Here is a 17,535-nt window from a genome sequence, read left to right as displayed (position 1 = left end):
GCATCATTGGAACTGGCTGAGATATGTGTTCATGAGTCTACAGTAGGTAAAACATTGAACAAGCGGGGTGTCTATGGCAGGACACTGCACAGCACTATTGGCAAAATGTTTTATGGACACATAGCACTACCCTGAAGTTATTAAGCTCACCTTATTTCCCACTGTACAATGGGAAATAAGATGAGTGAATTATGCCCTTAACATTATCTCAAAGGTAATTTAGCACAGAAGACCAAATTAGTTAGGAAAGAAATATTTTATTTTTAAATTAATCAGTCTTTCAATTCCATGTCTTCGAACAATGCTTGTAAACAAAATGTGGGCGCACAATAATAGTGTTATAAGAGGAGAATTTGGCAAGTGAGCTGTGCCATCATACTGTGTAATTCCGTTGAGTGTGCATAAAGGTAATATTTATCTACAGAGAAGACTGAACTGAGGTCCCAAGTGCCCTAGTTAAGCAAAAAATGAATGTATGAATGGAAGCTGCTTTACATGTTTATTGGTCATCTGGGACCAAAAAACATGTCCCTAAGTGTCTCTTATTGTTCTGTCTAAATAATATTTTGAATTTTCTACTGTCTCTGAGACACAAATTTTATAAAACAAATATCAATATCGTTAAGTAGGCTATTATTTGTGAGAATATAAATTTCCAGCCCAGTAATTCATTTATAACTAACTATATAACTCTGAATTTTAATGAAATAACTCACACGAGACAAGCTGAGAACCGTAAACATTTAGTTACAAAATAAATATTTCAATGAAATAAAAAACTACTAGCACAGTAGAAATGTTACTTTTTACATTTCCATAAAAACTGTCTTTGTGTAGTAGACTGCATGGAGAAACAAACAAACAAAACAAAACAAACAAACAAAACAACACATCACGTCACATAACCCCCATAACTGATCCCTTCTTTACTGCCCTGTTTCCAAGAACACATAAAGGAAGACACCTGTGATGTAGGCTTATGTGAGCCATGTGGGCACAAACATTCATTAATAGACATTGATACCAGAACAGTTTGATTGCATTGATTACTGTAGTATTGATCTGCTCATTCTGACCGAGCTTGACAGAAAAGGCTTTGTACTAATAAGACAAATCTTCTGGCAGGTTTTGTTAACCAGAGCTGGAGCTCTTCTACATTATTAGATGCACATTTGCCAACTAATCTTTTCTTCAAATGAGATTGAATTATTAGATTTCATAGGACAAATCTTAACGTTAATTTACAAAGAAGATGTAAATAAATCTGTGTCCAACAAATCCAAACTATCCTTGTAGTTATTTATTTATATATTTACACAGTGTAGTTAAATGGTGCCATGGAAAGAGAGAATTCATACAGGACAAGAGATTGTAGGATTAACACATTCATAATTGAGAAATCAGTTGTTATTGATTGTGAGCCTCAGTACTACCCTATCTAATCCTATGTGTAGATTTCAGTTCTAAAAATACTAAATACTCTAATCTGGAGCAAATTTACATCATTTCCACAAACGCTAGAGGGAGACAATTCATTACTGCATGTACAAAACAGCTGCACCCTCAGTCTAACATATGCTGCTTGATAAGTCAAGGCATCTTGAATAATGTTTAAAGAATAGATGACAAACTTTTCAAAAGTTGCTGGTCCAAATATATTCAGCTTTATCAATAAATATAGGTTTTAGTATAGCCATCTTTAAATACCAAAGACATGGACAAAATACTACAAGTGATACAGTAATAACTATTATAAAATAGAAGGCATCAGTCTATTTGGTTCTACATTGCACTCGCTCCCAGTGACGTCCATTGTGTCAGGTGTATAACAGCACTGTTTGCACCAATGAACACACACTTCCCGTTGAACCTTGTCATTACACTCTGCTCATAAGCAGGAGAGCATGTCAGCAAAACAACCCAGCTGTTTGAGTCCGCAGTCACAGTATTGATGGATGAGCGGAGGAGACTCGATGCTGTCACTGGGCTGGAAATAAATAGTGAGCCACACTGCAACAGGGGGTTATCACTGCAGTTACCTGCGAGGGACTTGACACCTGAAAAACACAAGAAGAGTAATGTGTTGTTAATGGTGTAAACGTAAGGTACAGTGTTTGTGATCTTTATCCCACGTTTGTGCCATCACCTGTCACATTCTTTCATTTTTTGTTTCTCCTTTCTTTTCCTTCCTCTCCCTCTTTGCCTTTTCCTGCAACGGGAAACAAATACAAGTTAAACCTTTATTCTGTGAAACGGAAAATAATCCCGTTCAACGATGTGAAAACTGATACCTTAATATATTCATGCTCTTACCTTTCAACCTTTACGACAGGCTTCCTGAGTCTGAGAAAGAAATGTTTCAATAAATTAGAAAGAATATCCAAGTGCAATATTATCTAAAAGTATTTACCAATGGTCTCCTAAACATTTACTGTACATATTACTAATTTATTTCACAAATCTATTGGGAGCAAACATTACTTTTGTGTTCACTGCCTTTGTTTTCACACCAGCCATATGGAGGTAGATTTACGTCACTAAAACAGTGTTTGTGGTTTTGGTTAAATGCTAATATAGTGAACGCATGTAATCTCACTGTTGGCTTTTCAGTATTTGACCAAGACCACAATCTTCCCCTAACCTGCCAAATCAAGGCTGTTGTTGCCTAAACCTGACCATGAAATATATGAATCATGTGTTTGTGGCTTTAAATGCTGAGGGTATCTTAGGAAAACAATGAAAAATGTTGTCAGTGATACAGAGAACATTTTACAACTTCATAGAAATCTATATATTCATTAGAAATGTTTACTTATTATGTTAGTGAAAATGTAGCACAGGTGAAATAACATGTGCTTATGAATATTTAATGTCACATACAGTATTATGACTTTTTTTCTTACCTACATTCACATGTCTGATGCTCCACAAATGTCATCTCAACATATTCTTGTCCCGGCTCTGAAGGCCTGATTTTTAACAGCTGTGGAATTAAACGAGTTCTTATTTATGTAATCCATTACAGCACATACTGTCGGCATAGTGGATGGAAATTTCAACATTTTATTGCACAATGGGCCTCTCTCACCTGCATGGTGACGTTTGTGGTTTGGGTGGGATGACACTCCAGGTTCTCGTCCCCACAACAACCTGCACACCTCACCAGCGGCACACAAGAGGGGCTGTAGATGTGCTCCACCTCTGTTGGGTATTCCTGCACCACCTCCACCAGCTTCTCAATGGTCCGGCAGAAGCTCCTACCCCACACTTCTTGGAACATCAATACTGTGGATGACAATACAGGTGCTGAATAAAATATATAGTCAGACAGAATTATCCACATTAGTCCAAACACAGACACCTTTCTGTTAAATAATTTTGTCTTCACAATTCAGAGATTAATTGAGGTCGGTTTTATGAGCATAATGTATGTGTACAGTAAGTGTTTTCAAAAGCTAATTAAGACCATCACAGTGACCATCAGTAATTCTCTCAATAATCCAACAACGGCATGCTTAAGCCATGCATACAGAAACCTAAAACCAGTTGTAATCCGCCAATGTGTATCCTGTTTTCATTTTGAAGTAAAAATGTTTGTATAATATACAGTACTTTTTCCTGTGGGAGTACATGCATATGTGCGGAAGTGTCCCAGTTGAACAGTATGCAGGGGAAGAACAGGGATGACTACAGCCCGGACAAACAGAAAGAAGAGAAAACAAACATTGGAAACACGGCCATGAACAGAACTCTGCTGGATCTGAAGTTGAGTTGCCCCACAGGCACCTCTGGGATTGTAGTGACCCCCCGGGTCACTGAATGGAGCCTCACACTGCAACAGCTGTTTATAAAAGCAGACAGGCTGGAAAGACATCGCCGGGGAAGTATCTCTGATCACTATATGAGGCCATGAACTGTACTTGTACAGCCCAAAGGACCACTGGTCAGGACTGGTCCATTATATGTCTTTTTTATCACATGGCCGCAAGTTGTACAACACTCATCAGCATTACTTATAGTGATGTGAGGGGAAAATAAGACATAAAGATAAGCAACTGAGTAATCCCTGCTAGTCCACACATGTTCTCCTATTCTCTAAATTCAGATCAAATACTGATAAGCTCCAATGCAAGATTCAAGAGCTTAGTCATTTATATTTGTCAATGATGCATGGCAAACACAGTACGGATGAATACTGTTCAACGGCACTTTTTCAGAACTGGCACCCATCAGTTTGCTGTTTTAATCACAAAAAATGTAAAAGAGTAATGTAGTTTAACCAAACAGTTTGTGCTTATATTGTGAAGTAAAATATTGTTTTAAAAGGAGTCTCAACAACAACTACACAAAAGCTCAGAAAGAAAACAAGCACAAATTCTTACCTTCAGTTGTACTGTTTGGGTTTGACAAGGGTAGAGTCTGCAAAACAGAAACAAACGTCGTCAAAAAATAATGGATGATTCATTCGTTTTTGCTGTTGCAAACTGTAATTGTCCCCTATTTCTTTAGTTGTTATTTTTTTTGGACATCTGAATCTAAATGAGTGAGACAAATACAGCCTGAAGAAAGAGACATATACATACACTATACCTCCTACTACATGTCCATGTATTGAATACAAATACATTGAATACAAAATATTGTGTTGTATAAAGAAATAAAAACCAGTACTAATATGTGTGAATAATCTCTGTCCTCTAGTGGTGATAACAGGAAATAGAATAAAATAAAGTGATCATACACTTTTTTTTTTCACCTTGCAGTGGAAAAGTCTTTCTGACCAGCAGCATCCCCGGTCTCTCATATATAGAATATTTTGTTCCTCTGTGTGCCCAACTGTTTAGGTTCAAAACCTGTTTCCGGCCATGTAAGATTCGGCTCTCTATTTATTTTCCCATTGATTGTTTCCTCCTCTGTCTTGATTTTTTCCCATCATTCCATGATAAACAGAGTATGTTTCTCATTCGCCTGGGAAAACACAAAACCTCTGGTTGACTCCATCTCAGGAAGAGGAATCTACATATGATAAAATACCCTCGAGCAGAAGTGCAGGACGGGCAGCAGACAACTGTCTTCTGCACTCTCTCCCATTACCAGTGTTAAATATCAGTTTTTCTGTCACACACAAAAAAACACACACAGACACAAACACACAGGCACGATGAAATTTATACTGTAACATTGCCTGTGTACATAGTGTGATTAGCTGAAAGTGTTGGAGAGAAACTGTCATTTAGTAGCGAACACACAGACAAGGACTTTCCCAGATGATGATAATAAGGACAACTGTTTTTACACCATCTCTCTGTTGCTAAAATGTGTCCAGTTCCTGGTATGAACAAAAAATTGTTTGTGAGCAAGGATAGCATCTGTCAGCACAGTGCTACACTTTCTCTCCAAACAACATAATTAAAGAGGAATGTCCTGATTTGATGATGATGATGATGATGATGATGCATTCACACTCGCACAAACATTTCAGAGGTTCCTGTAAAACTGTCACTGAGATAAGTGTCAGGCAGGTCCGTGTAATTGGCAACAATATCTCTGCAGAAGACCATAGCGCTTGACAGACTTCATAGCAATAGATTCACAAGAGCTTCCAGGCAGCCACTTAGGTTGGGTCCTCCCTGTGTTAGGGGAACTGCTTTTTGTTGGCTGGTCATCTGGCCAAGATGTACAGCTGTTACTCTGACAGCGGATTTGTTCTATAGAGTGGCGTTCATTGAACTGTGTACAAAAACACCACAGGCTTCAGACCCAGAATATTCTTTATGCACAGCATGGGAAAGTCGCAATTCACTGTAAGCTGTTGTTAAATGTCACTTCCACTCTTCAGGACGTTGCTTTTTGTTTTATCCTTTGCAGCAATGCTAGGCTGATAAAATAAATCCTTTTTCACTGTTAATTGGCATATGATCTGCTCTCTCTCTTCTTGTCTATGAGCCTGCTCCACATCACAAGGGCTTTTGGCTCTGTTCTCAGTTGCTGAGGTGGGGAGGATTTTGTGACCTTGGTCTTGGGTTAAGCCTTGACACGGTCAGGAGGAACCATCCTTGGCACCTCCTGCGGTTGGGAACCAGTGAGTGTTGAGAATAGAGGAGTGAGCTGGCCACAAGAAGCTGCCAGATTATAGAAGGCTGCATGAAGTTCCTCACGTAGTCATTCCTTCCTCCTCATGCACTTACAGTATTAACTGTGTGATTAATGGTGACTGGGAGGTAATTCACCTCTTGTGGTCAGGGAGAACCACTTTACATCAATATGTGCATAAACTTGTCTAATAAATCCCAGAAAAAGGATTACTTTCTAGGCCGTCCTCTCAAGGTTTCTTTCACCTCATTCCCAGCTGACCTTTAACAAGCAGTTTTCCCCCTGACCTCTGTGAGGGTATGACATTGCAGGGTATCATTTTCAGCTATTGTTTCTATAATGTGGGTGTTGAGACCTTTGAGAATAACTGTGATTAAGGGTTATTCAAATAAACTTGACTGTGCAATAATACAACTTATGAAAAGGTTTGCAGCTCACTAATGTTTAACCATGTCAGCGTTGGTATGCTGCATAATCACATCACATAATACGTGGCTTAATCCTTTGTTTTTAAATGCATTAGACGAAGAAAAGGCCTATCTTTTGTTCCATTACTCATTGATTTGAACCTTTTCAGCCATGAGGACTTCTCTCTAAAAGTAATTCTTGCTGGATAATTAACATATTGTATATGTAAACAGGGTCGTGCTCCCCCAGCCCCCTCAGTTCACTGTCCCATAGTTGTAAAAATGGTTTTCAGCTCTTTATATCTGTTTCTCACAGATAGTGTGCTGGGCAGCACAGTGTATCTCTCCAAAGCTGCTGACCAGATTGGTTTGTATGGTGAGGCTCATGCAGCAGTAATGAAATTGTAGTCTTTAGGGGTGTACATGCTTGACTGCAAAGAGGTTTCTGAAGAAAAAGTTCGTAAGAGAGTTTGTTCCATCCTCTAGGTCAAACCAGAGGACCTGTTGTATCCCTGGGCTCCTGATGTCAGGCCACAGAGGCTCCAGGGCTCATTACTCTCCTCTCCCACACAGCTGAACTGCGTCATCTTTAACCTCCTTGCTTAACTTCATCTGTCACAAGAAGGGCAGTAAGAGTAGGGAGCAAAAATAAAACATGATGGGGACCCAACATAATGGTCATAAAAAAAAACTTTGTGAGTCAAGCCAGGGAGGAGGGTGATGAGCAATAGAACAGCAGGTACTATGGCAAGCAGCCATACAGATCTGGATACCAGCAAGGCAGCATATTCCACAGCATGTTTCCTACAGAGAAAAGATAACTTACAGATGGAGAAAAGTAATGCAAATCAAATGGAGGAGTTTCCTTGCCAGTTTAGCGTAAACGGATATGAGAACCACTCCTGGGTGACTGAAAATGATGCAGAAGTGTAAAGCAGCTGGGTTTCTGTTCTCCTTTGGTCTTTATTAAAGACTAAAGCCATGTTTTATTTCCAAAGCATTTGAAACTGAAAGTCTCATAAAAAGGCAGATTTTTTATCCAAAATGTGGATAAAAAAAAGCAGCTTATTGTAACTTAAACAATTTCAGTTTCAAAGACCTAAAAAAAAACAATGACAGTGAAAAATGAAAGCCACAAGCATTCAGGCATTAAATGACTCTTAACTGGCTGAGGGTTGAAATACAAGGCAAAGAGTTTCAACAGTAGCAGCGTCACAAGTAGCAGGTGTGTCCGAGTGAAATGAATAAACATGTCACGAGTGCTTCTTCTTCTTCTTATCCCAGTTACAGATTGGCCATTATTCACTTAAAAAAAGTCTCCTTTCAAACTTAACCTTATTCAGTGAGGGTGACAGCTTGGATAAACACTCTAAAGAGGCGATGCAGACCTGTGATCTGAAAATCTCTTGTGACTGAATCAGCTGTTGACCTGTATTTGGTGATCACATATATGTGTACTGTACAGAAATGAAGTAAAACATGTAAAAGAAGCTGGTGCTGCTTCTTCACTGGCCGGAACTATGACTGGAGCCACTAAAGAAGCAGCATCTCCATTTCACTGAAACCATACACCACCCAGCGAGGGTCGTGTCATGGTTTTGGTTTGACTAAAGCTTGACTGTGAACATGGGACCACACAGGACTGAGATCACTAAAGCAGAACAAGTGAACACAAACACAGAGACAGCTAGACGAGTGAGATCGTCCTCATCCAGCCTTTATCATCAACACCATGATCGCACTGTTAATTCTCAGGTCTCCCGAGGTGCCTGCAGGTCCCTGTACATATTCAACACCAGTACAAAATAAGACCAGGTTCTGTTTTGTATACATGAGGCTGGAGAACCTATAACGACAGCAGTGCCACTACAGGTCTGACAGTATCCAGCTGGGTCTCTAGAGTGGTCAGGTCAGGGCTTGTGATCACAGAGCAGTGCCAAAACACAAGAAACCTTCAGCAGAGCATGTGGTAAATGTGTCACAACAGTTTCTCAACTAATCTGGGTGAATGTAGCCTTTGAAATCCAGATTTAAAACTATCAGTTTCCTGTGGAAACTTGCAGTTGTATGCAGTTGGAAATTCGAAGCAGGAAAAGAGGAAACAGTGTTTCATATAATAGGAAATATTGTTATTATTAGGTTTCCTGCTGACAGTTGGATGAGAACTATAATAAACATTAGATATAAATCTATAACCAGGAGATATTTATCTTGGCAGACTAGGAAAAGGGGGAAACAGCTAGTCTAGTCTACCTCTATACCAAGTGCATCCTATAGTGTCTCTAAACACATAAATGTACATACAATGACAGGACTAACACCCAGTTCTTAGATTGATTACAGAAAAGCTATCCTTCAGTTTTATCCAAGAATATAGTTTAATATGCTTTTTTTTGTGACCAAAGAATCTAATTTTTGAACACAATCAAACAAACAAACCAACAAACAAGAAAACCCAGTGAAATAGAGTCAAGTGATAGGGGAGAGGTAAATCTTTATATAAATGTTGATTTAGATAAACAGCATTTCCTCAGTGTAAGTCTATTAATGCTTGCACATTAGACACACAAACACACACAACCCCCATATAAAGCGTGCACCCCATCTGCAAACATATACACACACATTATAGGTCTTGAGATAAGGCTGACCGGTGGTAATTGTGGTCTCTATTACAGTAAACGCTGTTCTCCCTGTGTAAACCACAGTAAATTACATCCAGATGGGAGATTAAAGCTTAGTGAGTAGACGGCTGCCCCAAGCTACACCACTCCGCCTCCTCCACGGGAGGAAAGAGAAATCCATATTTCCTGATCACGATTGCGGCTCTCCCCTGGGCCGGGATATTACAACTAGAGAGGAATACCACAACAAGAGCCCAAGCAGTCAGCAGGTCACTACGGCACTACTGCATTGCCTCACATTTGGGCATCTGTAAGGGAATGAATAAAAAAAAAACCCCATCACATCAGCAGGGAAGGCAGAACTTGATAAACGTCCAGACACTTTGAGAACCTAAAACAACCACTGACAATATGACATAATGTGATTTCTTCATGGTGGCTAATGTGAACAAGGAAAAGAAAAACACTCCAAACACACGTGTCACGTGTCTGTGATACAGATGGCCAGACTCAAGTACTGTTTTGCTGCTTGTGATGACGTTAAGGAAACACCTGTGTAACGTCATGACCTCTAGCGCACAGAAACAAGCAATGAAACCGTGGCTCTCTGGCTCTTTTGTTCAAACACATCAAGAACGTGCATCAGTGCTGAAGTGATGAGCAGCTATCTTGCAAAGTTAATCGAATCAAGGCGAAACGTTTTTTCTCCCCATATCAGGAAAACGCTCATTTCAAAAAGGACACCAACAAAGAATTCCATAATCGCATACCGAAGAGGCTTATAATTCTTATACTTCGCCGATTTTCTTAGTATAACAGCAATATTTTCTGCAGGACTTGAGCTGAAGTCTGAGATGTGCAGCTGTTCACGTCTCCACTACTGAAGCGATTCTTCATGGAAAATCTGACTAACATTACTGAGATTTGGTTGTGTTGATGCATGACTTTACCTTCATTTTCATATACACCATCATCATGACAATAAAATAGAGCTATTGTATAAAGAGCATTCCAATGGTTTAGTTATAAGGTGCGGAACGTTGTCTAATAGGCAGGAGGCAACAGGTACCGTCTTATTGGCAAAGCTCTATGAGTCTGCAGCGCATATGGGCAGGATCAAAGCCCTGATATTCAGTGTTGTAGCTTAAACACATTCTCAAAGACACACCCAGTGCACATATAGTATGTATGCATGGGAAGTACCAACAATACACTAAACAGGACAGAGTCAAGGAATTTGATCTAAAGAGCAGTGGGATGACAGTTTTATATTCTCCATTAGTCAGCCCTGGTGATAGGGTGACCAAGAGGCCACCATTGTTCAGAACGGAAATCCAGGTGCTTCCACCCTCAATCATTAGCAATACTCTACACATATGGGATCAGAACAGTGTCATGACAATGAATCACAAGTGCACTTCTAAAGAGCCTAAAGAGCATAAATGTGACCGGCCATTTAGATTAGTTGGGACTAAGGATTTGCATGAAATCTATCAGCAGGAATATTGATTTCTCTTAAAATGCAACATTTAGTAATAATGACTTTAATGCAAAATGGTTTTAATCAACAGTGGCTGTTGTTCTTAATGCATTCACCAGTCTCAGTGACTCAAATATCACTAAGCACATGTCTGTACTTGACCTTTACACCATTATTTCTTCCTAACTACAACAATAATGACTGGCCGCTCAGGGGTATGTAAAGTATGCTGTTGTCAGCTTTTAGCAGCTTGTTGGGAGAACTGCTAACATATATTAGGCCAATGGTTCCATACTTTGAGGCTGAGACCCCCCACATGGGGTTGCAGGATCAATCTAAGAGGTTAAAAAGGTTACCATTTATTTTTAACACATTTTTCTAATCACTGATTTCAATTTAATCATTGTATCTTCTGACCTCCACAAAGGGGGAAAACATCACTTTGCACTACTTGGTCATAAAGGACTGACATGTACACAAGTAGGCATTTGTTTTTGTATGAAATCACAAGCCTAAAGCGGTCACACACATCACTCTGAAGATATGATGCTTAAAATAATTTGCAGTGACCAAACTTAACTATCTTACTTATCTATGTTGTTTCATCAAAGTTATTCAACTGACCAACACTTCCCTTTGAAAAAATGTGATTATCTACACATGGGCACCCTCCCCACACACACACACACACGAGCTGCAAATCCCTTGTAGCAAAACCGAATTATTCAGCAGCTGAAATTAACCCCACCCTCTCTTGGCTTCTCCATGTTTCATAACACATAACACATAAATGACTGCATGAGTCATAAGGCTGCTGATGGCAGCTCCAGCTGTGGCCACGACGAGAAACAATCATTATCAATTAGTGGCACATATTTATGGGTAGAGAATCTCAGCAGAAAAGACATTTATAAATGACATTCCCAACCACATGGCCAATGTTTGCTTTTTCCACTTTGGTACGCCAGTCTCACAGACACCTATCAGCTCTGTCTCATTTTGTTGGTATGAATACAAAAAGAACTGCTGGTGTGAGTGTTTGACTTAAATGTGAAATGCTGCTGTACATTTATCTACATTTCCTGTCATTTTAAATGCAGTACTCCTGTATTGTTGACAGTGCTTTGCTGTAGAGTCATTAAACAGGATGTTGCTGTAAATCATTGGGCAACGGTGCAAAATGTGCACCAATAAGCAAAAAAATAAATCAGGTAAACTCAACAATTCTTAGTTTTAAAACCATTTTTGTAAGTGTGTTTTGTATGTGTTTTGTCTTTTGACTTGACAACAGATACACAAAACTGCCCCTTTTAAATAATGTTAGGATGTAAGCCAATGGTTCAATATGTCCATGACTTTGATTAATAATAATGAACCTCCTAACGTCTACATGCAAGACTGGATGGGTGCAGACCAAACTCAGAGGAGCGGCAGTCAGTGTTGCGTCACGGCTTCATGGAACAAATTCATGTGAGAGGAAAACATGAATACATTTTAACAGGATGATATTAATAAATGAGTATTTAGATGTTGCTTGCAAATAATTACATCATCTTTTCTTGACAAAGCCTGTTGGAATGTGACTTATTTAGTCTGACTCAGCATTTTGGGGATGGATATCTACGTCCAATGTCCTGCAAAGAGACTGAATAACATTATCCATCCACTTTAACTGGCAGAACTACTCGTTCTAAGATTGTCATTGTGTGATGTAATAATAACATAGTGTCCTCTTTTTTTGAAATGCATTTTGTACTTGGTACAATAAGGATGTAATTCAAATAACAGCAACATTAAAATGACATTCCTGTAATATATACGACAGCAAAAGTTATAGATACTGTAATATGAATAACATCTGACATTACCAGCACAGCAGCTGTAGAACTACTGTAAATGAAAAAAGCTGCATTTTAACAACAGTTTTCTAGCTGTGTAATTATGAGGATTAGTTGAGATGTGGTGATCCCCTGCCTCTCCCACTCACTCTCAAATCAGCAACAGCTGCAAAGTCTCTGGTTAGAGAATCTTGTGGGACATTTTTTCCAACTTTGAGTTGAGAAAAGTCGAGACTGAGTCTATGTGTAATATTGCTATATGTAGACTGGCAAAAGGGAAAGTGCTGCAATGTTAATTTTAGTTCAACAGTCAGCAGTGTGTGAGTGGTGAAAGCGACAGTGAATTGAAAGCAGAAATGGTCTGGTTTTGCATTAAACATGAGAGTCATCAGAGACAGCTGCCAGCCCACAGCCACCTTGGGTGGAAATCAGAGACTGAATGGGTTCAAGAGCTGTAGCGTTAGCTGGCACATGTCCTGCTGCCCAGTGGACAGTCTTACAAGTGTTTCTATAGTTCAACACAGGCTTTTGAATGAGTCCTCACTCCAGTTTCGCTTCTGTCCTGTTCTGGCATGTTTTCAATAAAAAGACTAAAAGGTAATGCCAGGAAACAGAACAGAACTGCTTTGTTCTTATCCACTGTCGCCTGACAGTGATATCACTGGGCTGAAATTAAGTTTAAAAGATTTTAACATGCACTGGTTAATCGTTGTCATCCTGATTTGTCACACTGCATGTCTTGATTGGACATGCAGATATACACTGAGATAAAGCATGAAAGAAAAGCTACAAGTGCAGATGAAAGAAATTAGAACTTTCTTGCCAGTATAGCCTGATATACAGCCAGCCATTTCTGACAGACTGAAACTGGATTCAAGAGTTGCAGCAGCTTGCTACCTGACTGGGATCCCTTACCTCTACTGCTGCAAAGTAAAAAAAAAAAAAAAAAAGATGTGGATGAATTTGTTGGTACCCTTGCACAAAAAAACCCTCTATTTTCTCTGAAATAACATGAAAATGACAAAAATAAAATATATATAAAATGTAGAAAAAGTACTTCAACAGGTTCAACACATAACAACTAAAACCTGCATGGACAAAAATGGTGGCATCCTTTCACCTAACATTGTGCTGCACAACCTTTAGAGGCACAAACTGCTAACAGGTGATATAAGCAGTGCTCAGTGAGACCCAACAGTTAGTTCAGACCTCTCTACTTGACCACACTACTTCATCGGTCTCAGGTTGAAAGGGTTTCAGCTCTTTCCAGAAATGCTTGATAGGATTCAGATCATCAGGTTAGTTCAGTGTTGAGGTCTTTTCCATTGTTGGTGCTTCTAAGTGTGTGTGTTGGGTCATTGTCCTGTTGGAGAACCCGTGACCTGTGACTGAGACAGAGCTTTCTGACACTGGGCAGGACGTTTCGCTCCACAGGACTTTCTCCCAAAAGCATTGTTGCTTGTCAAAATGCTATTTAGCAAATTCCAGTCTGGCTTTTTTATGTTCTCTGTCTGCAGCAGAGTCTTCCATGGAGCCCACTGTCACTAAGAACAGTGAACAATGAAGTGATCAGACACTGCTGTACCTTGACCTTGGACTTCAGCTTAGCTTATCATTTTATTTTTTTATTTATTTTCTGTCATCACCTCAGACAAATCTCTCCTTTGCTTTCTCTGCTCCATGCTCAGTGTCCACAGTGATATCAAACAGGAGAGTGACTTGGGTTTTGTGAGTTCTTTGTTTGTGGAAAGCTCCTAATAAATTAATCTGCCTGTATTATAATTTAAATATCCAGGTGTCTTCAGGAATCGTGGTTTCCTCGATAGAATTTGACTATTACAAGACATCAGGAGTGAACATAATCCGTGTCTGTGCAACTAGCCTTTATTGTATTGTGCAGATGTAATTATAAGCTTTCTGTGTTTGCAGTGAGTCACTGCATCATGCGCTCCACAGGCAAGGTGATGCAGTTTGTCACGTTTTCTCTCATGAATGAACTTTGGCGCTCACACAAAATGACACGAAGGTGTGAAAGCACAATGGATTAGGCTGGTATCACTTCATCTGCAGGGCTCTGCTGACTCAGCCACATTCTGTGGATGTTTCAGACTGACACCTGGATATTAACATGTGTAACAACTGGTACAATAGGCCCATTTATTAAAACTTGCTTTAGGCTGTTATGTTAAAGTTTCATTTGATGGAGCTGCCAGACACACAATCCAACTCTATAAATCTGACTGTGATGAGCTTACATTACACTGAAACCTGTGAAAACCCCCCCTTGATTTCTAGCTGACCGTGAACTTCCACTGAATATAACTTCTTACCTGTGCAGGTGAGAGCAGCAGATAAAGCGCCACCGCAGCCTCGAGGACAAAACCGAGTTTCATTTCGCGATGTGTGCGAGTGGAGAAGGGATGGCGGCTCCCGCTGCACACCATAAACCAATCCAAGCAAAGTCCCAAAACTACTCAGAAAAAGAAATCAAGGCTGCTGACTGGGAATTTCCAAGTCATCTGCTCCCGGTTTAGTAATGCTGAGAATGAGTGCAGTCACGTAGCTCCGCTGCGGCGTCCAACCTGCTCAAGACTCTGCTTCCTAACGAATCAGGGCGCAGAGGCGAACTGGAGGAGTTGGGATAATACAATAATAATAATAATACACACAATACGTTTTTATATTCACATTTAAAATAAGCCGAGTCTTCAAAGTTACTCTAACGCTTTGCAGAAAGCAACAGCCGGTTTCAGTAGGAAGTAAGAGCGCAGTGTGTTCGAAACCTTCAAGTGATAATCCGCTTTAAAAGACGTGCGTAAAGTTGCACCGACAGTTGCGCTTTTCAGTCCTGCTCGGAGCTGCAGAGACACACACTTGCCTCTAATGGTGCCACACCACCTTTTTGTTAGCCGGTCATTTAAATCTCCTCCCCCCCTCTCTCTCTGCTCATCTGCTCCGCACTGTTTGACTGCTCTTCACACGACCCACTCAGGCTTTTCTCCACAGCCCCTTTGCGCTCCAGCACGGGATGGCTATTTCTGTGATGTTGTAAATGGCTATCAAAGAGCTTGTGACGCTGCTGCTGCTGCTGCTGCTGCTTTATTTCTGATTCCTAGAGATAATTTACACTGCAGTGTACACACACAGATATTCTGAGAAGCCTCTTCTGAGATTTTCTGTGAAAGCTATTCAGGCAAAGTAAACATTTAGAAATGTTGTCCAGTGGAGACATGGATGGTATACCCATTGCTGTTTCAGGCTCCAGGATGCATGGAGATTTTCCTTTGAGACTCTAGTATTTAGTCAGGTTTACAGAGACATAAAAGGAGTTTCCTTTACTGTTGACACATAGTGTTAATCTTTAGTGTGGGACTTCTGTGTTTGCAGAAACCCTGGAACGAAAGGATTCCTTGTGGGCTTCCACACATTCCTTCAGCAGTGCTGAATGGCTCTGCTGCCTCCTGTTATTGTACAGACCACACTCAGGAGTGTGGTGTTGCTAAACATCTCAGACACTTCAAGTAGACGATGCCACCCCCCATTATCATGTAGCCATGAAGGACAGAACATCAGTAAGTGCAGAGAATCAGTAATGATGAAAGACATTTCCTATAATTATGGTGAGAAGTATCACAGTAGTCTTTTCCTAAATTGTATCTGTACATGGCAATGATGGATGCGCTTTGAAATTCAGGGAGAGAAGAGAATGGAAGCAACCAAACTGTGATCCTTCAGGGAATTGAACTCCACAGTTATTTTCTTCAAGCCTTGCCCAGCCTGCCTCCCTGTGCTGGCATTTTCCGCATTGTGAAAGTTTAACATTACAACAATATCAATCTTCTTTTTCTGACTGTCTAATTATCCATCTTTTTGCTGCAATATTGCGAGCAAAGATGAGCCAAAAATGGCCCAGAAGCTGTTTTCTCCGTGCTAAGTAGTGAAATTAATACCTCCACTTTTAGAAAGGGGTTATGTAAGGCTAAAATGATAGACTGGAAGTTCTTTTTATGTTTTGTTTGAAAGACATTTACAATAGAAGAGCTAAACATCATTTCTTCTCCTCCCTGCCAAAGCAGTAGCACAGACTTTGTTTGCTCAGAGAACGGAGCCAGACTCTTACGGCCATCTCGCCATCTGTTCAGTGACCTATCTGTGTTTTTAAAGGTGCACCAGCAGATAGGGCCTAATAAGATCACTCAATTTGTTTGCACTATAAATACATGCTGACAAGACAAGCAAACCTGGCCTGAGCGATTGCATATTCCAGGCAAGATGGATTTCTCTGCTGCCAGAGTGTGATACCTTTACTAAAAACCACCAAAGCTTGATAGTGTTTACGTGTGCCTTGTTGTTCTGAGTCATTCCTACTGAGACTGGACCTTTTTCAACATTTATTCTGGTGAGACGACATCCAAGCCTGCTTAATTAAATCCTGTTTAAAAAATAATAAGCTGTAGTTCCTGCCTGTTGGGTAGCTAAATGGGCTCATGATAATGACATGTAAAAAACATGCATAATTTATTCATTACTATTGAAATTCTTTCTGAAAGCTTTCGTTGATTCTGAATGCATTATACTATAGGTAGAGTGCGTAATGTCAACCAAGCCTAATTGGGTTTCGCGTTAATACTTGCTCGAATGAAGGTCAGCTGGTCAAATAAATAAATTCCTTGCAGTCTGTAGCATCTCTTGATGTTGTAAAGACCAAACGGGCGACTCTCAGGATCTGGAGTGCCAAAGAAAGCGCATTTCCCTTTTTCTGTTGACCTCTCATTTTCCCAGATTGCAGAGCAAAAGGTAAACAGATGAACAACATTAATGATGTCCATTCATCATTGTTGGGGCGGCTTTGGTTTATTCCACAGTGGGGCCTTGAAGGGGACGGTGGAGAGCCAGAGAGACCCTCACTCTGAGGGATCTCATTAACAATAGTTAGAGGCCTACATGGAGATCAAAGTTTCTGCCAAACAGAGAAGTTAGCCACAGTGTAACTGTAATGCTTATAGCTTAATTCATCATTGACCCAGTGTATCATGGTTGATGTAAATGAAGTGCCACAAAGCCATGTCTATAAATACATATTTTAAATACTA

At 40.0% G+C, this 17,535-nt stretch overlaps 1 protein-coding gene across 2 annotated transcripts; it reads right to left on the bottom strand.

Moving 5' to 3' along the window:
• Window positions 1–727: 727 nt before the first annotated feature.
• On the bottom strand, window positions 728–15,435 carry pgfb (placental growth factor b). Of its 2 annotated transcripts, none has more exons than XR_003298609.1 (7): window positions 14,773–15,434; window positions 4,383–4,419; window positions 3,089–3,285; window positions 2,908–2,983; window positions 2,314–2,343; window positions 2,147–2,209; window positions 728–2,057 (listed from the first exon to the last, which is right to left on the bottom strand). XR_003298609.1 is itself a non-coding variant. In XM_026355887.1 (7 exons), the coding sequence occupies exons 1-7, from the start codon at window positions 14,884–14,886 to the stop codon at window positions 2,036–2,038; spliced, it is 543 nt and encodes a 180-aa protein (XP_026211672.1). In that variant the 5' UTR covers window positions 14,887–15,435; the 3' UTR covers window positions 728–2,035. The 2 variants fall into 2 exon arrangements, 1 of the variants encoding a protein (XP_026211672.1); XM_026355887.1 differs by having other exon boundaries at window positions 2,904–2,983; window positions 14,773–15,435.
• Window positions 15,436–17,535: the final 2,100 nt, after the last annotated feature.

Source organism: Anabas testudineus, chromosome 12 (genome assembly GCF_900324465.2).
Source record: "Anabas testudineus chromosome 12, fAnaTes1.2, whole genome shotgun sequence".
Classification (NCBI taxonomy): domain Eukaryota; kingdom Metazoa; phylum Chordata; class Actinopteri; order Anabantiformes; family Anabantidae; genus Anabas; species Anabas testudineus.
The sequence above is the reverse complement of the archived record's forward strand: the minus strand, read 5'-3'. Positions and strand labels throughout refer to the sequence as shown.

What these genes read in the sequence shown, in the direction of transcription:
- pgfb (XM_026355887.1), bottom strand. Translation starts at nt 14,886, where the DNA reads ATGGTGTGCAGCGGGAGCCGCCATCCCTTCTCCACTCGCACACATCGC. An exon ending in TGCTGCTCTCACCTGCACAG is followed by an intron (nt 4,420 to 14,772) that starts GTAAGAAGTTAT and finishes TCTGTTTTGCAG; the next exon opens with ACTCTACCCTTGTCAAACCC. An exon ending in AAAATGAAAGAATGTGACAG is followed by an intron (nt 2,058 to 2,146) that starts GTGATGGCACAA and finishes TGTGTTTTTCAG; the next exon opens with GTGTCAAGTCCCTCGCAGGT.